The following is a 24,276-nucleotide window of genomic DNA, read 5'->3' as shown; positions in this document are numbered from 1 at the left end:
GGCAGGCAGGGGCCCTTCCTAGTATGTCGCTACTCCCATCCTATCCAACTGAAATGCCACTTCCTCCTCAAAGTCTTCCAGGGTTTTTCCAGACCCACCGCTTGGTGCTTGGAATCAGAAGGGCCTGAGTTCCCTTCCAGATGCACCCAGCAGCTAGAGACCCCAGCAAGTTAAGCTCTGGGTCTCAGTGTTCATCTATACAACGGAATAAATAATACCTCAGTCACTGAGCGGGGAGGAGCCAGCCAGTGCAAGGACCTGGCCCCTGCAGGGGGCACTGAGGTCAGGTGCATTCCAGTTCTGCACCTTATGTCCCTCACTTGTGGTGAACTTAGTGCTTTGATTCAAGGTCTTTTCGTGCTTCCTAACGGCTTCACTGGTTGGATTCAACTCAGTCCCAGCCTGACCACAAACTGCCTGAGGTCAAAAGTCATGCTGGGGTACCACAGTGTGTGGGGTGTGCAGTGCTCACAAGGCCTGAGGCTCGTCTCCCTGATGGGGAAGGGACAGCAAAGCTTGCAGAGGCCTCCCTTTGGATTCCTGTTACCTCAGCACAGTCCCCTGGGTCTTGGCCAAACCCAGGTTGGGTCCTAGAGGGGGGTCAGGGCCTCGAAGTCTGGCCACGGTTTTCTGGACAGAGATCATGGAAGGTCACTTGTCCCCTGGGTTCCCACCAGGATCTCGGAGAGCGGGACCTCTAAAGATGAAAATTGTCCCTGCTGTTTGATTTTACCTTTTTGGCAAAGCAAATATCTCTCTCATGAAGCTGTTTCTGGTTTAATTCGCTCCCCTCCTGGGGGAGTCTAATGCGGGGGCACTGCTCAGCTGAGGTCTTAACACTGTGAATCTGAATCCCGACGGGGGCAGGAAACACAAAAGGGCCCTATAAATTGTAGGTGCCCTGACTCACTGTTTAAAATGGATGGGAAGGTACTTTCTCCTCCCTTCTCTGTGGAGCAGATGTGGATGCCTGCTGATTGAGGGGCATACGGTGGGGCTCCGCCCAGCCGAGGGATGTTCCATTTGGCCCCCCTGGCATGTCCAGCCTTTGGCTCCATGCCCCAAACTGACAAAAGGCCTCTGGCAGTCCCTGATGGCGTGCTGCGGTGAGCAACAAGGGAGGGTACAAGGGCGATACTCTGGAAACATCCCAATTGGAGGCAGACACGTCTCTTCTCACAGGCCCAGCCCTGATGGTGCCACCATAACGTGACTAGAGGAGAACGAGGAGCCCTTCTGCCCCCGCACAGCCCTGACCTGAAATGACACTACTGGAATGCTGTTCTGTTAGGCCAAGGTTGCTGAAGCAAGTCTACCCTTGGCAGGCTAGCGTCAGCGTCAGCGCATCGATCAGATGCCTAGGGCTCAGGGACCAGGCAGAGGGACCACCTTTGCCAATCCTGTCTCCTGACCTGGGGACTGGCTGTCAGAAGCATGGGGCGAGACTATGGGGGGGCACCAGTACCCCCATCCAGGAGAGGTGAGGGGAGGTGGAAGGGCTTCGGTGGCAGAAGAGGGCTTGTTTCCCCTACTCTCACCTTGGCCCTCCCCCCAAACGCTCCCTACCCACCTGGCTGGGGGGCCAGGGCAGCTGCTGGCCCCATGCCTCTGTTCTGTACAAACCAGACCTGCTCATAGCTCAGGGTTCATTTCAAATGAAGGAGAAAGCTCAGCCCCACACTCGTGGGGCAATCAGCGCACTCCGTGATGAATGGAGCCTGTGTCACTCAGTGAAAATGAATATTTCTTTGCGATAATGGCCAGATGGTAGCAACTCTCCGATCCAAATTAAAACATGCATGATAAATGCCAGGAAAACAGAGGAAGACAAAACCCCAACCTGGAGTGAATTCTCTCTATAAATCTTCCCCCTGTGCCCCCTCCCCCACCACCATGGAGGCTCTGCTAATAGCCATTAAATTATTAAGATGCGCCGCAAGGAGAATGCCAATGTCAGTGGCACCCGCCCCACTGCCCACCTCCGCCCCCTGCCTGTGGGCCTGACTCTGAGGGGCTGCCGGGCTGGGAGACCAAAGACGGGGCTGCTTTTAGTCCAGCAGAGAGTCAGCGTGGTGGAGAAGATTCCTCTGAGAGATGGGAGTGTGAGACTGGTCTCGTGGTGCCAGGGCTGAGTGTCCAGCCAGCTCTGAGGACAGCCAGATGCACCTGCCCCCAAGCAGGACACCGTCTCCACGGAGAGATGAGAAACTAACATCCACTGCCTGACTACACAGCTCAGACAGAGGGCAGGAAAGGGGGTTCTGAGCCAGGAGGACCATTGAGGGACAGTGGGAAGAGGATGCCAGCAGGGTGGGCCCTGATGAGGGCTCTGACCACGTGGAGCTGGGCCACTGAGAAGAGTCAGAGAGGACCATCCAAGGGCGGGCTTATACGTCCTGGTGACAATAGGGTTCTTGACCTTACAGTTTAACTCCCATTGCCCCCTGGCCATCCCCTCACCACTGGCACCTGCATCGGCCTGTCCTTGGTCTCCTTGACACCCTGTCCAGTCTTTGGTGTGGGTGGCCAGCCTTCCCAGGTGCAGCTCCCATCAATCACCAACCCCTTCCAGACTCCCTATCATCTTCCAGAAAACTCCCATTCCTTTAGCAGGGCATTCCTTGAAACCCTCTCTTTGGGCCAGCTGGTTTCCTCATTTTTCCTGGAGAGGCTCTATGCCATGGGGCTTACATTCTTTGTCAGCCTTAATGCCGTCCAATAGGGAGCCTCCTCCAGAAAGCCCTCCCTGACTGCTCTGCCTTGCCCTGCTCTCCCCTCTGCCAGCTAGGGCTCACTGTCTCCACTGCTCATCTGGTGCCCCTGAGGCCATGAACTGATCTCCCCACTGGGCAGAGAGCTTTGCTAGGGCCCGGAGCTCAGCAAAGCCTTGACGGTGTCTCCCTCGACCCCACTTCATCTGTCTTCCTGGGTCAGCTCTCCAGGGGCCAAGACTATCTCTTCTCAGCAACTGGACATTTATGTCAAGTCTTACACCTCTTAAGACAGTTGGGACAGTTACCCACTGTTGTGATGTGGCATCTCGTGATATGGGGATCACAGGCGTGTTCAAAAGAAAACCCACACTGGCTGGTCCTTGCTGAAGTCAGCTTCTACCAAGCCTTTCTCCTCACCAGGCCCAGATAGACAAGGCCCTGAGTGCCCAGCTGGGCTCTCCTCTGCCGGGCAGTCATGGAGTTCCTCCACAGCAGCTCTTCCCTGCTGACCCTCCAGGCTCGACGTGCCACAGACAAGCTCATCTTCCTGCTGCCTAGGCTTGCACCCAAGGCAGACCCACCCCAAGTCCCCCCAGAGGGCCTCGGCGAGGGGAGTAAAGAGTTGGAGAGCCCATCCTAAAGGTCCCTTCTCATCCTCTGTGCAGCTGGTGGGTGGCACTGACACAGGGAGAGCTTGCTGTGGGTGTCAGCACCCCAGCACAGACCCGCGAGAAGGCAGCAAGTTATAGAGTTCGGCCCAGAGAGGCTGAGGTATAAAGGCTTACTGTCTGTGTGGTCTCGGGCAAGACACCTACCTCTCCTCTCTGAGACCTCCTTTTTCCCTCCATAAAGTGGGGGTGCTCCTCAGCCAAACTTGCAGGGATGTTAAGGCTCAAGCTGCTCTTCCTGGAGGCTCTAGATGACTGGCTCTCTCTCCCTTCCAGAGCCCTAGCTTGGTTTTAGCAGCAGCTGCTGCAGACATTGCCTGGTTCCCGGGCATGTTGGCCGGGCTGGGTGGGGAAGGAGCGACCTCTCTCACAGAAGGCAGAGCCTGTCTGACCAGGAAGACCGAGCAGATGCATAACACAGAGAAACGACACTCTGGGACAGGCCTGGTGAACTTGCACTGAAGGCTGAGAAGAGACAGGATCCCATCTCTGACTCAGACACTGCGTGTGCGAGCATAGGTGTTCATGCTCTGGGACGTGCGGAGCAAGGAGACCCACAATGTGCCAAATCTGATTCTTTCAGAAAGTGGACGCTCCTCTCCAGCCAAACCAGTTTATTCTATTTTATTTTTAAACTCTATCTTTTTAAAATTTTTAAAAATCAATCTCTACACCTGACGTGGGGCTTGAACTCCTGACACCAAGATCAAAGGTCCTATGTTCCACCAACTGAGCCAGCCAGGTGCTGTGAGTTCTTCTACAGTATTTTTAAAAGATCTCAGATGCCACATATTTGCCTTGCTTGTCTCAGTTTTCATGTCTTTGCCTGTGACACTTTAGCCTGGATGCTACCTCTTGGTAATCCTGTTTTCCCAATAATCACCTCCTCCAGGAAGCCTTCCTTGTCTCACCCCGGTGTGGTTATTGACATATTCAGTGCACCTCGGGCCCTAGGCAGTATGATTTTTATTGGTACTTTGTTAATCACACCTGTCAGAGGTCCTCACCCCCACCTCCACACACAAGGGGGTGTCATCATCCCCTCTGCAAAAGGAGGTGGCAAGGTGGCATCACTGTGGGAAGGGCAGGGAATGTGGAGTCCGAGTACCGGGTATGGTGCCCAGGACTGTGCAGCTGGTCTCCCTGCTCTGGCTCCCTCCCCGCAGCTAGTGGCACCTCCCTGCCCCAGAGCTTTACGTGGCGTCCCTGGGCTGAAATGTATCCATTTAAAGCACCTTGGAATCAGTGCACCCATATCTCACTCTCCCCGCAAGGAGAAGGACCCCTCATTCTGGCCTCTCGGCATCTTCCAAAATTGCCTTGGCTCAGGTTCTTTTCCCATCTGGACGTTCTGCCCTCCCTTGCTCAAATCCCCTCGCCTCTGAAGGCCACACAGGGGTTAATGGTTCTGATCTCTCTGATCCATGCTGTCTCTCCCTGCCCCATTCCTCTCTCGTGTCGTGAAGGCTGAGTGTGCACGTGGGCCAGGGGCCAGGAGGGCACTGTCTACATCTCACCCGTGCTCGGGCTCAGTCAGTGCGGTGCTGAGGACCGCCTGGCCCAGGAAGGGCTGCGTGTGACATTCTCTCTCTTCTTGCCCATCTCCTGCAGGAGCAGGGTCTCCCTCCCCCATGCCCACACAGTGCCTGCGACAGGACTCCACGGGAGTGGCGGCTGGGTAGGAGACAGGCCCACGGTCCCCTCTCTCTATCATTCCGATTTCTGTCACTGGCCCCTTCAGCCTGGGCACACATGTGGCAGCTTTTAAATATCATCCAGGAGCCCATTTGCAATGATTAATATCCCATTTCCTCTGAAACAATCCTTTGCTAAATTAGCCGGGGCCAGAGGGAATTTGGCGAGGAGCCGCGAGTCTCAACTTAACTTGCTGAATGGATTAAAAAAAAAAAACCCTCAAAAACAGAATGCAGATCAATCAACACCCCTTCCCCCAGCTGAAAACCTAAAGTCCATTTAAACTCAGCAGGTTTGCAGTTAATTATAATTTCACACCTATGGCAGGAGTTACTGAGGTATTTATAATGTGTGCCTGCCCGGCTGGGGCCTTTGTGGGGGCTGCTCCAGGGACCCTTTTCACCAGCCACCTCCTTCCCCAAGCAGAAAAGCCTGTCTTCCCGAAGCTGCTGTTTGGTTCAGTTGTGTAAACTAGAGAAGCTTCCTGGATTTTTAATTTTTCTTTCCTTTTAAAAGGGCTTGGGAAAGAAAGGAGACAAAGATTCTTAAGGAACAGGAATTATGGAGAATAAAATCCCAGGTCAGGGGGACTTTGCACCATGGTCTGGGGAACCTAACAGCTGGAAATGCTTTAACAAAAAATAGGAAGGATAGCGGTCAGACATGTGGTAGAACTTCCTGCCCATCAAAGAATCCAAGCCCTGGATGGGCCACTGGGCCTGGCTCTGAGGTGTCTAGTTCTTTGGCCCTTCCCAAAGTCACATCACAGGGTCTGGCGGGGCAACTGTGACCCCTGCCGGGGCTGCTCCCTAAATCCGGCAACTGTCTGGGCCCTGCTGTCTTATGTCTGACTCAAACTTCCCAAGCTGAAAGCTGCAATGCCTTTTCTTCATTATCAGTCCAAAATGAATCAAGGATCCAAGTACATGAAAGAGCAGCCAGGACACTGGCTTTGGGGCTGGTGTTCAAGGGAAAACATTACAATCTAAGGCTTGAGAAATTTTGGTGGGGATGGGGAGACAAGGTTTCTGAGCTCTGGAGAAGGAGGCCCAAATGGACTGTGGAGTTGCTTTTTTTCTTGATAGTTTTTAAAAACAGGAGGGGCAGGGTGAGAGGCAGACTCATGGGGGAGGGTGGACATGTGGCTCCAGGGGCCTCTGGGTTCTATGTCCAACAGGGCAGTAAGCCACCCCCAGCTGAAGGTTCACCAACAGCACCCCCTTGCCCCGCTCTGGGCCCAGACGTGGCTGTGGGAAGGGAGGAAGAGGATGTCGCTGCCCCCATGAGCTAAGGATAGGGGGTCTGCAGGGTCTGGTGGTGGCAGGGCAGAGGAAGGAAACACACTCCCCAACACAGGCATCTGCGGGACCACAATGGAGTACACACACTGCCTAACTTTCACAGGCTTCTTTGGGGACACGGAAAGTACAGGGCTGGTGAGGGGAGAATCTTTACTGCTCTTAGGTACAGATCCCTTTTCTTTTAAAAGTCTGCTTTGGGGCAGCAGTCACAAGACCCCTCCTCAGCCCAGGATTGTACCCCCAGGACTGGGCTGGGGTTAGCTTTGCTCATTCCGGGCACTCTTAGGCAGATCACAAACCAGGAGCCGCAAAGTGGAGGTCAGAAGGTGCTGGACCCAGGGGAGGCTCCTGATGCCTCAAAGGGGAGAGATGGGGATAGAGGCGGAAGGGCTCAGGCTGTGGGACATGACTGCACTAGTGAGGCTGTTCCTTGGCTTCCGTGTCTGCCCATCCCACCCCACCCCTAGGGAGCCTCACTCAGAGGTTCCCCACAGGGGGTTCACACTGGTCTTGAAGCCTCCCTCCACCCCCACTGCTGCACAGCATCTCCAGTGGGGGGCTGTCTAGAGTAATAGGCTTCGTTTTCAAAACCTTGTTTCCTATTGTCTTGGTATAATTTCAGATTAATCTTCATTGTGCTGTGCTGCCCCTCCCCTCCGCCACCGCTCTTTAAATTTTTGTTTCCGTGTACTTGTCCCTCGTGGGCCAAGGGTTCCCATCGGAATCCTGAGGGATTTCTGTCCACCCAGAAGCTTTTGTCAGTGAGACAGTTGTTGGCATCTAAGATGAGAAAATTGAAACTTCTATTGAATTTTCATACGGTGGGACCAGCCTGCACATTTATTTCCTCTAAACGCTTGCTAAATTGCCTACCTAGAGTATGGGACTGGATAGCCAGAAAAGTCTGGAACGGAGGCACCCAGCCTGGGAAAGTCACCAGTGTGGCCATGGGTCTCCTGGGGCCCTGGGATGTGGCAGCAGCCGGGAGAGGCCCACGCCCACGCCCCTCCACTGGGCTCCCTTAGCACGTTGTCGGTGTCTGTTTAGAAATAAAATAATGCTCGAAGGAGAAATGAGGAACTTAATAGGATTTAAAAAGCCACAGGAACCGATGGGGCTACAGATGGTGGAAGGGCTGGGGGGACTGAATCAGCCACGGTTTTCTGGTGGGGAACGTGGCCTCGGGGAGGGCCTCCGAGCCGCATTCACATTCATTGTGTCCAACCTCATTAGCCAGCCCTGCGGGACTCTGCCGCCACATGAGTGCCGGCCACAGTGAGGGGGGTATGGCAGCCCCAAAGATGCCCTAAATGAAGGGGGGGAGAAGCAACGAAGCAATGGGCTGCAGGATGCGGCTGACTGAGTGGCCCACAACTGCCTGGGGGACCAAGTGCACATACAATGGCTCTCAGGCTGTCACACCTGCCCCCAGTCTTCCTGTGCCTTCCTGGTTCCCGGTCCTGCCCAGCATGCCCCTCCCCCCTCAGCAATGACTGAGACAGGAGGGAGAGAGGGGGCTGGGCTGGGGAGGGAAGCATGTGCCTGTGGGCTCCCAGTTCTGGAAAAATAAAGGGACGAAAGGGAAATTGCTATGGACTCCTTCAACCCAGGTGACTCTGAAGGACTTGCGGGAGGTGGGAGGGGGCACATAAAAGAAGCTCCTTCATCCTCTAGAAGTTTCCCTGGGGGGTCCCTAGACCATAGCTTACTGCAACTACCCCTCCAGGGCCCCCTTCATGTCTGGAGCTCAGGGCCACCCCCTCTATCTCTCCAGAGCCTCCCCCCAGGCCCTGCAGTCAGTGGGGCAACAATAGGAATTTGTAACAGGGAGCTCAGTCCTGACCACATCCACCCTCCACCATCATCGGGGCCTCCTGTCAGGTTCCCTGCTTGGACTCAGTCACAGCTGCCCCCCGACCCCGTGACCCCTCTTCCCTGAGCCTCCTCAGGCCTTCCTGGACAGAAAGAGGACTTGGGAGCCCCTCAGCAGTCCCCATAGTGGGCGGTGACCTCTCCCGGAGCTGGGGCAAAGACCCAGCCAAAGCCTGAGTCCTCTGGGTGTGTGTGTGTGTGTGTGTGTGTGTGTGTGTGTGTGTGTGTGGTCTCCAGTTCCAGGCCCTGCAGAGGGGTTAAGGCTGGGGCTGGGTGGCCAGCCCTAGAGCACTGTTTTTAGCCTTGCTCACTTTTCTTTCTGGAGAGACTCCCTAGGGCCACACCTATCTCCTTCCGAGGGGTGGGCTGCCCTTGGCAACTCGAATTCCGTCTTTCCTGGGACTTTCTCCCAAGCCATCTTGATTCCTAACTTCTCCAGCTCATCAGCCCCCCATGTGTTGGTTTTTTTCTGTCATTTCATGTTGATGAGAGAAAATCGAGTGGCCCCAGTCTTTGCTTCACCCTCAGCCACTCTGTTCCCGGTAGGGACATTTATTTTCCACGTGTGCGGATCTGTGGGTGCCTTTGTCGGTGTGGGTATATGGCATGTCGGGGGTGCAGCGCATGTGACTGCCTTCCGGGGTTCCTCCAAACACAGCACAAATGCGGCCCACGGTCACTGAAACTCCTGATCTGTCGATGGTTACTGAGAAGAGGTAAGGGGCGGCTTCCGGTGATGGTGTGTGTCTGGCGGTGGTTGTGTGGGGTGGGATCAGAATGTCTGCTATACCTCATTGGGACCTCAGCCACTTTTTCCCTCTTGGGCCCTTTGAGGGAGGTGGGCATACTCCCCAACCCCAGCCTCCACCAGTCCATCCCAGGGGGCCCCCAAGCAGGCTTGCTGACCAAGGCCCAGGCACTCAGAGCCTGACTGACTCAAAGGGGCACCCATACTTGGCTGCAGAAGCCTCATTTGCCTGGGGCGGGGGGCTGTTCTGTCTGCTGGCCTTAGTGCTCCTCCAGGCCCGGACCAGGGAGGATGGGGAGGAGGTTAGGGCTACAGGGCAGCACACTGTGGGCGCTTATCCAGATACTGAGAGTGAAACCCAGAGGCTGAAGGGCCTTTGCAGCCGTGAGACCCAATTCAGATGCTGGCCATGAACCCGCTCACTGGGCAGAATATACCTGCCTGCCGGGAGGCAAAGGAGTGCAAGTGCACACCCTAGGAAGGGTCATTGACTCTGAGATGGCTGGGGCAGGTTGGCGGGGCACTCTCCCAAGTTCCTCTCTGTCCCCAGTCTGCCTCATTCCTCCGGTTCATGAATTGGTTTGCTGATTTGAGAGTGACTCAATTTAAATATAACTTTCTCCAGAGAGTTCTGTGGGGTTCACTGGAACCTCCTTGCAGAGAAATGGCTCCTGGGGAGGCTCTCTCTCTTCGGCTATTCCTTCCTGACTGACTGGAGGCCTGGCTCCTGGGGCTCCTGGGGCTCCTCCCTGCACAGGGACATTACAACTGTGATGCCCTCTCTTTTCCTGGTGCCCCCATGGGGATCAGTATTCCCTGCTTCTCATGGAGACAAGTCAAACCCCTTGGTCTTGTGTTCGGGGCCCCACTTTCACTTTATGCCCTCACTTTCCCACCGAGTCTATGCCTCTCAGTCCAGTTCCCTCCAGGCAGCCCTCCCTGCTTGCTCCAGGCCACTGTGAGCTCTCTCCTTTGATCCCCTCCAGCCGCGGCCTCTCCTGTCCCATGGGTTGGTCCCGGACTTCCTTACTCACCCCGGCTCTGCCTCTCACCTGAGACCCTGTTATTCCTTCAGCCGCCTTCCACACCCTTCTCTGTTCCCATTTCTTTCATCTTTTTTAACGTTCACCTCTTCCCCATCCTCTTCCCACCAGAAGGAGTATTTAATGGATATTAAATTATTTTAAACTGACTTTTTTTTTTTTGTTAAATAGCATGGTGATAGCGCTGACTCAGGATCATCTCACTGTTTAATATTGAATATGCAATTAATAGATAGATGTTTAGGTTTGGCTCTTTTTCCCCCCTTTCCACCGCACGAAGAATAAAAGAGCTGATTAATCTGGTTTGGGGCAAGTGTCAGCGGCAAGAGATATATGGCAGAAAGGAGATGAGGTTAGCAACTTGGAGTCAGAGAGCTATTGCCTCCAAGGCAAGTGAAGGAGAGAGGGTTTGCATCTGAGCTCAGTGCGGCCTCGCAGGGCACGGTCCCCCACTTCGGCACTGGAGAAAACTGGTCGGACTCTGAGCGGTCTGCTCTGCAGGCGAGGGGCCCCCTACACCCCCTCAGAGGCCTCCCTCTGCAGGGCCTTGTTCATGCCACCCTGACTTCTTCTCCAGGGGTGGAAACTTCCCTCCTTCAAGGCCAGCTCAGGTGCCACCTGCCCAAGGTCTCTGGCATCCCCCTCTTACGTCCGGAGCCCCTTCTCTGGGACTGCAGGCACCGCTTACTGCTCGAGCTACCTTCCTGTACACCAGAACTCTCTCCTCACCAGGGATAGGGGCTCTTCACTGCGTCCTGACCCTGGTACACGAACAGGGTGTTACAGGTGAGTCACTGCATGACGGGGTGAGCCGGGGCCTGGGTCCTGCTGGGTCTGCTTCCCAGCAACAGTCTCTAGGAGAGGTCCCTGGCTCTGCCATGTACCACCAAGGAGAAGTCCTGTGTGAGGGGGGACAGTACCCTTACCACCAGGTTAGGATACCTAGGATTGGGTATTTGAATGTGCTGAAGACCAAAGTAGCTGGACTGCCAGGAAAGGGGCAGGAGCCAACAGCGAGAACCGGGTGAGCTCTGCTTACCTGGACCCTTCACACCTGAGCCATTTTTATCTCTCAGCTGACCCACCTCTGCTCTTAGTGTTCTCAGGGTGGGAAGCTCTCAGAAGACCACACGGAGGTGTGTCAGTGCCCTGGGCCGTGGGTCCCTTTGGGGAAGCACCAAAAAAACACCAGCTGGGCTCTGTGGGGGGTGGGGGGTGGAGGGGTGGGTTTTGAGGTCCAAGTCAGGAGGGCCCTAGACATAGAGGCCATGTGCCCAAGTCAGGGTCCTGGGAGAGCCCAGAGGGCAGCAGCCTGAGCTGGAAGGACCACGGGTCCCCGAGGTAGGCCACCCACCTGTGGCCACACCACAGTTCTCTCAGGATGAGGATCTTGACTCTGAATTTGCAAGTAGCTTTTGCCTATTTTACTTTCTCCTCTTAATTTCCTAAATGCTTTTTGTAGGAAGGGAGGTCAGGGGAGAGAGGAATTCCTCAAGACCTGTCTGAGTGAGAGAAGTGTGACCCATCCGGACACAGAACCCAGGGGAGAAGCTCCTTGGAGGGAGCCCGAGAGTGGCCTGGTGGAGCCTCTGTGTGTGGTGAAGGGGACAGAGCCTCCCTGGGGAATGTGACTCTGTGCTCGTGGGGTGCAGCTGTGTCCCTCCTACACTGTCCCTTTCCGGACATCACCCCGTCTGCCTGGATCTGTCTCCAGAATCTTGACCTCAGTGGTCCCAAGCCCCCACGATGGCCCTTCTCAGATGTGCCCAGTCTGGTCTGAGCCTTCCCAGGGCTGCAATCCACTTCCTCTCTCCCAGCCTGGCACCCTTTCAACAGTTCAGGCTCCATCATAGGGGGTTTTCCTGGGTGACATGGAGGTGGACACAGCCTTTGGATTTCCTAAGGGAGGCAGAAGAGTGCCCCAGGACATGCTACTCAATCACTTACAGGAAGGAAGGAACCCCATCTGGTAGACCCCGATCACCTGCCCACTTCCCTCCACTCTCTCCCCACACCAGTCACCCAGAGCTCCAAAGCCCCATCCTGACTCCCAGCCAGGAGGTCCCTAGGGCTCAGGCGGCAGTGGCAGGGAGTCGCTGCATCGCTGCATCAGGGAGAGGGAGGAAGGGTTGGGTTGGGGGAGAGGGGCAGAGACAAGTGAGCCCTCACGTGAAGGGGGCTGGCGCAGGCAGCTACTACCTCCTCGGCTCTCGCTGTCTGCTGGCTTCACCTGGATCGGCCGGTTCATCTGCAACAGAGCACAGGGGACAGTGTCAGAGCAGGCCTGGGGGTGAGGGGCAGACACCCACACCCAAAGGTACACTGGTGTTCACAGGTACATAGGTGCACAGACCACACCCACTGACACATTCACCAATGCCACTGCTCCCTGGTGCAGCCACACACGGGCAGCAAAGCGCCAGCCATCTCTCCTTTCCTACACAGTCCCTAGGGCCCTATTGTCTCAGGAAGCCTTCGCTGGACTGGAGACTCTGTGATGTCCCCCTCCCAGCTTTGAACAGCTCTTGCGAGCCTGTGACATTAGAATCTGAGGTGTCCTCACAGTGCATCTCTGGCCAGAGAGTATGATCTCGCTGGAAACAGTTGGCTTTGCCGAAAAGAGACACTCTTGACCATCCCAAGCTGTCTTACGGATGTGGGCTTTGCATGCCAGGGATCCCTGAGGCTCTGGGCCACCCAGCTCTCAGCTGGAACTGAACTCAAGTCTGTGGCTCCAGACTGCAGCTAGGGCTGTCCCCTTGGGGGTGGGGGATATGTGGTGTGGGCACAGCTACCCGTCTCCCGTGGTACCTAGGGGCCAGAGGACACCAGGATAACCCCTGAGCCCCCACACCTCCCTGAGCCCAGCTCTCACAGGGATCCGCTTCAGTGCTCCGTTCAGGCCACTAGGGGTCTCTGAACTCCAAGCATCCGGCTGCGGGCTCCTTGCCGCTGCTGGCGGCCACAGGGTGGGCTCTCCAGCCCAGAGGCCCCGAGACATTTCAGTCAATAATAATGGAAGGAATCACGCAAATGGAATCTTATTTTATGTCTTTTCTAGTGCTTTTGCCTATCAAGTACTTCCCTTATCCTTTACTGCATTTTCAGTTCTTGCACAAACAAAACCCAACAGGCAGACAGGGCAGGGACTTAACACCCCCATTTCATAGATGGAGAAGCTGAGGCAGGGCCACCCCCGCGGCAGGATGAGCCCAGGAGCCCGAGTCTGCCAGGGCTGTCTCTAAGCTTCCATCCTGTACTAGGTGACTTTGTGTTGCTGGTTCCCCTCGTGTGCGAGTGCGGAGGCTGGACTAGCCAGTCACAAGCTTCCTCGGGCCTTCTGGTCTAGGATTCGAAGTGAGTTGTGGCTGCGTCAAGACAAGTGGGTGGGGGAGCGTGGGTGCCTGTGACTCAGCAAGGTGAAGACAAGGCCAGAAGAAGGGCAGAGCCACCACGAGGAAGGACAGAGAGGCAGGAGGCAGGGCATGGAGCAGAGGAAATGAGACACAGGTGGCCTGCGGGGGGCCAGACAGGACTCTGGGGGCCAGTCCACTGAGAGGGGGTCAGGGGGTCATGTTTTGCTACAAGGTCCCCACTTGGCACACCTCCTGGAATCGAGAGGAAAAAAGGTGCTCAGTATGTCAGCCCTGTCAGCAGAGGAAATTGTGTTATAGAAAGCTCCAATCACAGGGAGAAGGAAGAGAGACATAATGAAGTTCCTGGCTTCATTTAGGGGGTTCTGGGCCCTCCATAAACAGCCTCCTTTGCAGCTCTTGAGCAAAGGGTGCAGAAGCCCCAGCGGGCATCTGACTATTGGGGAAGGTCTCCAGGAAGGAACCAGGGCTCTCCTGGTTTCCCATCTGGTGCCTTTTGGGACTCAGGATCCAACCCTTTTCTAGACTGTCCTTCCTTCCTGGAACCCCCTTAAATTAAACAAGGTGAATGGAATCTGCCTGTACATGGAGCCTTCCACCTCAGGGGTACCCCACACTCAGGCAGCCAGACTATGCCCCTGTCCTTGGTATATGTGGGCATTTGAGAATACTCTGCCCCGGGCTCATGCACTGAGGCCTGATTTGCAGCCCCTTCAGACCCCCAGCCCCACCCCAGCCCTCCCTACCTCCTCCATGACTCGGTGCTAGGCTCCAATCTGACAGTGGGCTTCCTGGCCACAGGGATCCAGGCTCTCATCCAGTTTCCCACCTGCCCTCAGCCATGGGCTCGGCACTCATGGGGTGCTCCATGCAGACTGGTGGAGCGGAAGTGAGCTGGTTCTCATGGACCTGTGGCTCCCGGGTGATTTTTCATGTTTCATTATGATCTAGGGATGGTCAGCATCCAGACAGCCTTTGCGGGGCTGTCGAAGAGGTGCCAGCCTTGATGGAGAGATAAAATACGGCCCCGTGCTTTCTTAATTCTCAGCAGAAATAAAGTGTCAGGCTCAGTTGGGAAGATTTCTCAGCTGGAGCGAGCTCTGCACAGACACCTCGGGCCTCAAGGGAGATCTCTTCCCTCGGCCAGTGTCTCTTTTCCCTGTTCCAGACTCCAGCCCCGTCCAAGCCCAATTCTGCCCTGAGGAGGGGGGGCGGACGGAGTGAGCCCGGCCGCAGAGGTGGCCAGTGAGGAAGGGGACAGTGAGAGAGGATGGTGGGTAGGACAGTAAGAGGGGGACTGCCATCTCCTTGTTCTTCTTCTAACTTTGTACCCTTGGACCCTGGCCACAGCCTCAGGAGCTGTTGGCCACACGGCCTCAGGCAATCCCTTACAGGAGAACACCATGCTTCAAGGACATTAGACCCCACTTTTTGGTGCCTTTCCTCTCTCGTCTGTGCCTCCTCTGTTAAGCCATCCCTCTCAGTCACTGTATTATCTTTCCAGAAGGGGCTAGTACTGGGGGCTAGTAGGACCTGGGGTGCATGCCCTCCTTGCTGATTCTCTTGCTGAGGTGCCATTCATGACCCTGTGTCCCTCTGTGGCCTTCATCCTGGGTTGTGCCTCCGAGTGCCTGATGGGGGCGGGGGTGGGGCATGCTTTGGCAACCCGGGGCTGCCTTCCCTGGGTCCGGAACAGCTTCTGAATGCGCCCTGCAGGCTTCTGGGGTCAGTCGTAGGGGACATAGCTAACTGTTTTGCTTGTGTTTCTGCTTCCGGCTCGGGGTCCTGTCAGGGGGAGCGAGTGATCCTGGCCCAGGATTTGGGGTCCTCTGTGTCCCTACTGCAGCAGAGAGCGGGCGGTGGCTCCTTCTGCCTGCTTCTGCCTCCCATCCCCCTCCCCATCTCTGCCACTATTTGCATCAACACATATCCATGCATTAAACAAGACATTCCATTAATTTCTTCATCATCATAACTTAAGCTGGGACATACCCTTTAAATATTCATTCAGCTATGAAAACTGGGCATTAAAATTTTAATAATGTCAAGCTCATTTGAACCAGGCTCCTTGGGGACGATTACGATACAATTAGAATAAATACGATGATTGAGCTGGTCCAAAGGCTTCACCTGTCTGTCCAATGTGGCTCCTTGTGGAAAGAGAGGTCTGTGGCCAGTGAGCGGGCAGACAGATTGACAGCCAGGCCAGCTTGGCTCTATCTTGATTCTCCCTCCCCTTCCTATATCCCCTCCTTCCTTTCTTGGTTGCCAGCTGCCACTTCTACCTCCCACAGGTGTCCACAGGGGTCCGAAGGTCCCTGTGCCCTCTGTGGGCCAGGGTACAGGGGAACCCCTCCCCTATCCAGGAAGATGGCCCAGATTAACCTCCACTTCCAGGCACAACTTTCCTTATCTTCTTGGTGCAACCAGGGCTGGCTCCTTTGTGAGGGTCGTTTTCCTGTCTGTGTGTCTCTTCTTCCCCACCCTGCAAGGGGCTCCCTAAGGCTGGAAGGACCACCCCATCAGAGCAAGACCAGCCTGCAGAGGGGGGCAATGAGGGGTGTTCAGACATGCCCTGCTACTCGACCAGGTAGGGACCATCTTCACCCAGCTTCCCCTCTGCTGCTATTATTGTCCTGAGAGCTGGCTTGGGGGTTTTAGGAGCAGGAGCTGAGCCCATCCGTCCCTCATTGTCTAAGCCAGTGCTGGCAAGAGCCCTGGGGACATCCACTAGTGAACTTACCCCTGCTTTATCTGGAACAGCCCTCACACCTGCAGGATCAGTTAGGGCCCTCCACCACCTGCCTTCTCTGGCACCTGAGCCCTCTACTTCACAGTGGACCCTAGTGTGGCTGACCCAGGGTTGTCTGAGAAATAAAAGGACCTGGAAAGTTCTCTGTCATCACTCACTGGCCATGCAAACCCTCCTCTTTTTCAAGAAGACTTCCTCCTCTTCCAATAAGACTCCCCCGGTTATCCCTCAGTTCTCTTGGTCACACATGGCCTTGCTCTACTATGCGAGTTTTCTCTTCTCTCGTGTGTGCGGCCATGTGTGTATGTGGCAGACTGAAACAGAGAGGCACTTGTTTCTCAAGCAGGAGCAGGGACCCTGTGTCCTACTCACAGACCCCCCTAGGCTCTAACTCTGGACTAAGCTTCCCCAGAGTGTGTGCGCGCGTGCGTGCGCACATGTTTGAGTAGAACTTGTGTGACATTGCAGACATCTTAAAATAATTCATTTCGGCTGGAGACTGGGAATAAACAAGACCGAGGAGGACACGAGTGCAGTCCCTTCTGCATGGTAGTCTCTCAGTAAGTGTCGTCCTCCATGGTGCTTTCCAGCATGTGAGCCAGAAATGCCTCAGAAGGTTGGGACCGCCGCCTCGGGTAGTCCCGGGGTCGGGGGAAGATGGTTAGGGTGGCAGAGATTACTGAGGTGACCTACAGGAAGGGCCAGGGTGCTCCCTATCCAGCAACAGAGTCCCCAGACGTCATTCCAGGGTTGGGGTCCAAACCTCAATGTTGCGAGTCCTTGCAGGCTCCCCTGCTCCCCGGACAGGCTCACCTCTCCCCAAGCCATGGGGCAGCGTGGCCATGCCTACTCTTCTTTTGTCTACTGGCGATGCCCCTTAGCTCTATCCCTGCCCACCCCCTCCCATGGCTGGCTCCCATTCCTCATCAGTCCCCACTGTTTGTCCTCATCATTCCAAAGAACTCAGCTTTTATGTCATCTGCCCCCAAACCCAGCACACGTGATGCAGACCCTGCGAGCAAGGGCTCATTGTACCCCAACCCAGCAGCAATACTTCTTTGGGAAGAGAGATATAATTTTGCAGTTCAAAAAGCAAGGGGAAAAAAAGCATCGTTGAAGCACTAAAATATAAAGCCTTTCCTTTCTTCCACAGCCTCTCTCTTTCTTGGCTTGTCACAGTATTTTTTATTTGCTGTTTGACGTCGTTTTAAGTAAAAAGAAATATAAATTTTAAATTATTAGCGTAGATCCTACCATTCATCTTTATTTTGTGTGATGCCAGTTTTAAATGCAAATATCAGAACAGTTAGCTCCTATGCAGAATCACCAAAATTACACAGTTTTTTTGGATTTGTGCCTGGAGGGTGCCTTGGGCTGGCCGGAGGAGATGACTGCAAGCCAGACTCTAGAAGGCTAAGGAGGAAGAGAGAGTCCCCTCAGGCATGGAGATGCTCCCAGGTACCCAGAGCCCCGCCCTGCAACCTGGGGGTGGGGGCAGCTCAGACCTGAGGACTGCTGGGCATTCCTTTCCACTGACCATGGAGGCTGACACGTCGCAACCCAGCCTATGAAGGGCCCTGGGAAGTCAAGCCTGGCTTCACCTCGACCCATGGGCCACCTCCTGCCCCAACCCACCATGGACAGGCAGTCCTATTGTAAACATTCTGCCAGGATGTGCCAGACCTGCCTGGGCAAGAGACTCACCCTTGCCAAGACATGGTCTCTGGTGGCAAACCAGATGTAGTACCGTGCTGCCAGCCTGGGGTACCACAGGGTCGGTAAGCCTGACCCAACCCTCCCCTAACCTGCACCCGGCCTCTGCTGGCTGGCCTAGAGAGCAGACTGACTGCTTGCGGGGCCCAGGATGCACAAGTAGCAAGTATGGGGCAGATGGTGGGAGGCAAAACTCCATAAGTAGAGGCCGCAAGTCCTACACATGCTCCTGCGACCCACAGACTTCATTTGCTTGAAACATAACTACAAAGAGAAGATTTCAAAATGACTGCAGACTACTAAACCCCAAGCCTGTGACCCTTCTGAGTGGGGCCTGTGTGGCACGCACAGCTGTGTGCCCACGAAGCTGCCTTGCAGACGATGCCTTTCTGGGTCCCCTCCACCCTGAAGTCCTCTCCATCTACCAACTCCAAGCATCCTCCCCTTGACTATCAGGTGTTTTCAGCATCACTCCTGCTACAGAAAGATCGTTGTTCAAAGATTTATCTTTTGAAGATGAACGTTGGGAGACTTTGGGGAAGTAGACCAAGAATTCTCAGCCTTTGGTATAAAAAGCTGGTGGCAGGGAAGCAGGGAGAAGCACTCGCGCACGAGATGGTGGGGACCGTTGGTAGGCGGCTCCCCAGCAACTCTGCCCTCTGCCAGGACTTAGCAAATAGTACTTTACATTAATTAATGGAGAAATTATTTGTATGATGTCCCAGCAAGGCAGATTGTGAATCACATGCCCTGATGGATTCCCAGCACTGTGCATAGTAGGTTCTCGGTAACCTTGGAATAAAAAGTCAGGGTTTGCAGTCACCTGGTGAGAAGGGACTGGAGGGAAGATCAGAAGCAGTGCATGCTTTTGTAGCTTGTAAATGTATTAATATTTTAATTATCTCCTTAGTAAATCACATATGGTTTCTTCTATAGAGAGGGGCTAGAAACTCAAGGAACCCTGTGTGCTGTCACCATTATGTTCTGATTTAAGGACCCCCCACCCCCAGCTGCTGCAGTGTGCACCGTGCCTTTATCGGAGACCTCAGACCTTGGACCAATGTCCAAGGCCCACCCTGGCCAGGCCAGCTGGTGGCGCCCCCTCCTAGGATGCTCCCCTCCACCCCAGCCATCTGAAGGCTGTCCCTGGGGGTGAGCAGGGCCACCAGCTCTTTCTCCCTCAGGCCTCAGCTTCTCCCGGGGCCTTGCAATCTAAATGAAGTGTTCCTTCAAAGCTTCCCTTTCTTTCCTTCAGTTACCTTGCCACAATGTGGCATGGTTATGGACCATTACTGTCCCAAGCCTGTGGACTTATTTGTTCAACGTCTGTCTTCTCTTTATGAGGGGAGGCTCAGACCCATTTTGTTTCCTTGCCATGCACCCAGAACCCGTGCACACCGGTCACAGGCACTGTCCCCTCTTGCCTCAGCCATGTTCCTGGGGCAGGAACGTCCAGAGGCTAGACAGCTCTGCTGGACAGCCTTGCTTCCGGCCCAAAGGTCCTCCCGTCCAGCAAAGTGGGGTTGTGGTACCTTCGGATTAGGAAGGGAGGAAGGGTTTATTGAAGCAGCGATCCTCGATCCTCATTTAGAGAGACAGCAGCGCGCGCAGACCAGACAGAAGAACCCAGGGTTATTGTTAAAATATGCAAATCCACAGCCCATTGAAATGCAAACCCTCCAGATAAGATTTTTTAATAAATCTGGTTCTGCTCCCACTCCCCGCTCTGAGGAGGCCATCTGATGCTTGTTGGGTCAGGACGCAAACCGGCATGTAGGCCCCGCCAGCTCTTCACCCCTCTCTTTATTCTGCATGTCCAACGAGGAGGAGCTGCCCCTCCCTCGCCCCCCGCCTCGTTGGGGCTGGCTGCCAGCCAAGGCCCTTGGCTCCTTCCTTGACAAAGTATTTGAGGTCGCCACCAAGTCACCCACAGAGATGCCTCACCCTGTCTGTGCTGGCAACAAGGCCCCCCTTCTTTACTGCCACTCTCACCTCCTCTCATACCTGTCTAAAGAGTAGAGTCTGAAGCCTTTGTACGCCCTACCCCGCCAACTGGAGACGTTGGTGATTGGGTCCACAAAGCCACATTTGCCACTTTGGGAGCCATCGCCTCTGGACTTACTTTGGTCTACTGTTGTCATAAGTAGCCCTCAAGGAGACAACGGGCAGACAGATGAGAAGGAGTGCAGACACCTGACGATCTTAAGGACATAGCTGTGACCCCGCCCTCGGCGGGGCCCTATTGGCTTTGAGTCCGGGCTTGAGAGTGTGTGGACCTTTGTGGGCTAGAGCCATTTGCCTGGATGGGGGCTGGGAGGATGAGTGATGGTGGCAGGCGATAGCCATCCTGTCCTTCCCAAGCTCCAGATGTCACGCTGACCACATGACTTCCGGTCGTCTGTGAAGCCAAATGAGCCAGGCGAGCAGACTCGAAGTGGGGTATGGACCGGGGCTGAGCATTCAGGGGCAGGGTGCTGAAGCCTGGGGTGTGAGTGCTCACGCAGTCAGGCAGAGGCAGGGGGACCCAGTGTGGCCTCAGGAGCCGCTGAGCTTGTGCTGTGGGCAGTGTCCTCCCCCGTCAGTTCCCGGCAGGGACAATATAGCTCATCAGGGCCACGTTCAGAAAGAGCATATACGTGGCTATGTATGCAGGGGAGCAGAGTCTGGCCAGCATTGCCTGAGAAGTGCCAGGCGAATGCTGAGATCAGAACCAGTGAGTGTGGTCTTGGAACCGGGTCCCCTCCCCAGATGTGGAAGGACAGAGTCCGGGGCTTATGCATAGAATGTACTTGGGTTGAAGTAAAACTTGCCCAGTTTGCCTTTAATGCTTGGACCCAGACTGTCCCTTGGCCCCAGCTCAAGCCTGGCCTTGTGCACCTTCCACTTGGAAGGGGGCGTCCGGGAAAAGCAGGTCGCATCCTAGCGCACTAAGCGGATGGTGGGTGGAGGGCAGAGGACACCCTCGCCAGGGAGTGCTGCCGGCCCAGCAGGAGTTGGCTGGCTGGCGCTCCAGGCACGGTGGGGGGCGGGGTGGGGAGCTGCGCACACGTGGTGAGGAGGCGGGTGGGGCGCGGAGCCTCAGTCCCCGCAGCCCCCTCTGCGGCCTGCGCAGCCTCCGTGGTCCAGCCCCCACAAACAGGTCCTGGGCAGTTGCTATGCAACAGGCTGCTCTGCTCGGCAGTGCCCAGCGAACAGCAACTGCGGGCAGAGACAGTGACGGAGCCTATTGGTGGGACTGCCTGGGGCTGCCCCCTCCCCTTCTCTCTGCTTCCCTCTCTCTCCCTCCAATCCCTCTCCGAGCTTCCACCCTCTCCTTGCTCGCTGCAACCTAAGTTTACAGAATGCTTTCTCCTCACATGGGGGGGAGGGGTGAGCTGGCGTAAACAACGGAGGTGCCCCGCCCCACCCGGAGGTGATCAAAGGTCGCTTCTGCTGCTTCTTAGGAGGGAGGGACTCCTCAGCTTTCTGTTTTCCCTTGTCTACCCCACTACCGTGGGGCCGGGTTTGGGGGCCATCTGCGCAGGGAGAGGCTTCCTGGGGCTGTGGCAGGTAAGGTGGACAGGGTGGATGCAGTGACAAATCACTGAGATGGAAAAGTGCAGTTGGCTAACCTGCCCCTACCTACCGGTCAGGGCTGCCTTAGGTCCACACAGCCAAGGGCAGCCTGTCTCTTTGTTTCTGAGCCCCTGGTCCCTCTCACCTGCGCCCACGCACATGCCAGGACTGCCAGGGACCTTTGCTGTCCTAATTAAGATCTGCTGCTGTGGAAACGTAGCTTATTAGCCTACTTGGCCAGGCTGGGTCTCTAACCCTCTTCAGAGTTGGAGGGGGGTGTGATGTTTCCTAAACCAGTGGCTAGATAATTCTGAATGAACCAAGCCCTGACTTAGTGGGAAGGCCTGCATTTCAGTCCTAGCCATATACTTGCTCCTAAGAGATGGGGCCGTTGCTTGACCTCCTAGAGGCCCATCCCGCTTGATAATGCCGAAGGATTAATGTGATAACTCTGGTGACTCTCTTAGCACAGTGCCTTGTATGCAGCAAATGCTTAATAAATGAATGATAGCGATCTTCCCCTTCTCTTCCCTTCCTACCCCACTCCTTCCTGACTCCTCCTCCTCCTCTCCTTTCTTCCCTTTCACCTCCTACCCCCAGGGCTCTTTTGGACTCCACTGAACTGAAAAGATCCACAGCCTCTGGGGAAGAGCTGAGAGTGGGGGAGGGTAGAAGACCATGCTCTCCCAAGGCTTGAACACTCTGAGCTCAGGGACTCGTGGCCCTCCTCACCCTCCACCTGCCCCAGTTCTGCCCTCTCTACCTGGCCTCCCAGTACTGGAGCCTATTGCTTTGTTGTTTATTTTTATTAACATTTCTTAAAAGTGATTTCCACACCCATTGTGGGGCTTGAAACCATGACCCCTAGAGTCACATGCTCTTCTGACTGATCCAGCCAGGCGCTCCTGGAGCCTGTTGCTCTGATGAGCCACTCAGTTTGTTGGTCCATCCATCCATCCATCCATCCATCCATCCAGCTATCCATTGCTTATTGAATACCTCTGTGTGCCAGCCCCTGTTCTCTTGCACGAGGCAAGGTGAACACCAACAACATGGCCCTTCCCCCCAGAAGCTCACACCTGTCTGCAGAAAGGTCTTGCTGAAATGGTGTTTAAGCCCACTCCTCTTGGGCCCCAGCACCATACCTCTGGCCCTCAGTGCTGGAGCATAACTGATTCCCTAAATGCCCAGCCACACAGCCCCATCCATGGCACTTGGCAGGGACCAGCCAGCCAGTCCCTTCTAGGGCAGTTCAGTATTGCACACAAACTCCAATGGTGGGGGTGAAGGCTCCCTCCTTCAAGGTGTGTCCTAAATCCAGGCTGGTCGGCTCTAGTGATTACAGCCTGTTTCTAGCCCAAATCTACCCCCCTTTTGTTTCCCCTCCTCTGCTCTGGTTCCAGAGCTTCACTGGGCAAGTCAAGGCCATCTTGCAAGGCTGCCCTAAGCTCTGCAGACCCGAGAATTGGCTTCATCCACAGAAGCATGCTTATAGCCCTCCCTTCAGGACAGCTTACCGTCCCCGGAGAGCACACCCCTGACCGAGCCCTTGGCTGTGTGGACCTAAGGCAGCCCTGACCGGTAGGTAGGGGCAGGTTAGCCAACTGGGCCTCCCGGGGCTGTCTCCAGCCGCGCCTGATCTTTCCCAGCCCACAGCAGGACCATGGTCTTTCTGATTTAGGCTCTGAGCCTCTTAAGCTGAGTGGGCAGGACTGAAAAGGGGAGTGAGCACAGAGAGCCTCACCTGTGATCCAAGGCCCACTTTCCTGTCTGCATTTCCCTTCAGGCAGGTGTCTCTGGTGTCCCCAATTCAGGCGAGCAGGCCCTCCCTTCCCACCCAGCTTGCCCCATGAGGTTGCTCTGGGACTGTGGACCCCATGGCCAGGCTGAGTCCCCTCCACCACCCTTTCCCCATCTGGGACCCCTCCTCCCTGTCTCACTGGCCTCAGGCTCACTCTGGGGCCAGGAGAGTAAGTCCCCAGCCCAGTAAAAGGAGAAAACAAAGCCCACACCAAGTAAATGACAGATCTAGAGGAAATTGCTCTTAATCCTCACACCACCGCCTGATGATGCCCTCGGAGCACAAGCCTGAGTCATCCTAGAAACAGCACCGACATTTGCTTTTTGGAATTTGTTTTGTCTCTGAGCTTTGGATTTAATCATTCTCTTCCCCCACTCCCTCTCGCTCCCTTCCCCTCCCCCTCTCTCTTTCTCTCCCCCGCCCCCCCTCCCTCTCTCCCTCCCTCCCTCTGCCCCTTGCTCTCCGTTTTCTAATATGAGGCTGCACCGCCAGCTCATCCAAGTCTGTTTTCCTGGCATTAATTAACACAGCTCTCCAGCCTCCAACAGGCTAAATGATGAATCAGGTTAAATTCCAGACAACAGCCGCACACCGCCATCAATTAGCCATCTCTGGGGCAGCTTCATTAATAAGCATCGATCATGGCCCTCCTCCCCGAACACGCCAGGGTCTCCGGGTCACAAGCACTGCCCACGAGGCTTAGGTGTGAGTGTGAAGGTGTGCGTGTGAGGGCTGGAGAGCGTGAAGGGGGTGGACGTGTGAAGAATAGGTGTGCAAGAATGAGGATGTGTGGAGGGAGTGGTGACTGAAAATGTGTGGTGTGTGTGGTGCAGCTGTGAGGGGGTCTGTATGGGAGTGTGTGCAAGTGAGTGTAGGCAGTGTGTGGGGCTGACTGTGGTGTGTACATAAGGCGTGTGATGTATGTGTTGTGTAAGGTGGGGTGTGTGTGAAGTGGGGTGTGTGAGACGGGGTGTGTGTGAGGTGGGGTGAGGGTGTGTGAGGTGGGGTGTGTGTAGGGTGGGGGTGTGTGTGAGGTGGGG

The 24,276-nt window shown here is 55.3% G+C and overlaps 1 protein-coding gene across 44 annotated transcripts in view; it reads right to left on the bottom strand.

Moving 5' to 3' along the window:
- The window catches only part of CELF4 (CUGBP Elav-like family member 4), a 295,231-nt gene that overhangs the window by 61,091 nt on the left and 209,864 nt on the right, over positions 1-24,276 (bottom strand). For 23 of the 44 annotated variants that reach the window (XM_029921688.1, XM_029921677.1, XM_029921678.1 and 20 more), the window contains exon 3: positions 12,211-12,289. In XM_029921688.1, coding sequence (XP_029777548.1) covers positions 12,211-12,289 — 79 coding nt within the window. The remainder of the gene's footprint in view (positions 1-12,210; positions 12,290-24,276) is intronic. The other 21 variants (XM_029921693.1, XM_029921684.1, XM_029921722.1 and 18 more) reach the window with 1 other exon arrangement.

This window comes from Suricata suricatta, chromosome 14 (assembly GCF_006229205.1).
Source record: "Suricata suricatta isolate VVHF042 chromosome 14, meerkat_22Aug2017_6uvM2_HiC, whole genome shotgun sequence".
In the NCBI taxonomy this organism is placed as follows: domain Eukaryota; kingdom Metazoa; phylum Chordata; class Mammalia; order Carnivora; family Herpestidae; genus Suricata; species Suricata suricatta.
The sequence above is the reverse complement of the archived record's forward strand: the minus strand, read 5'-3'. Positions and strand labels throughout refer to the sequence as shown.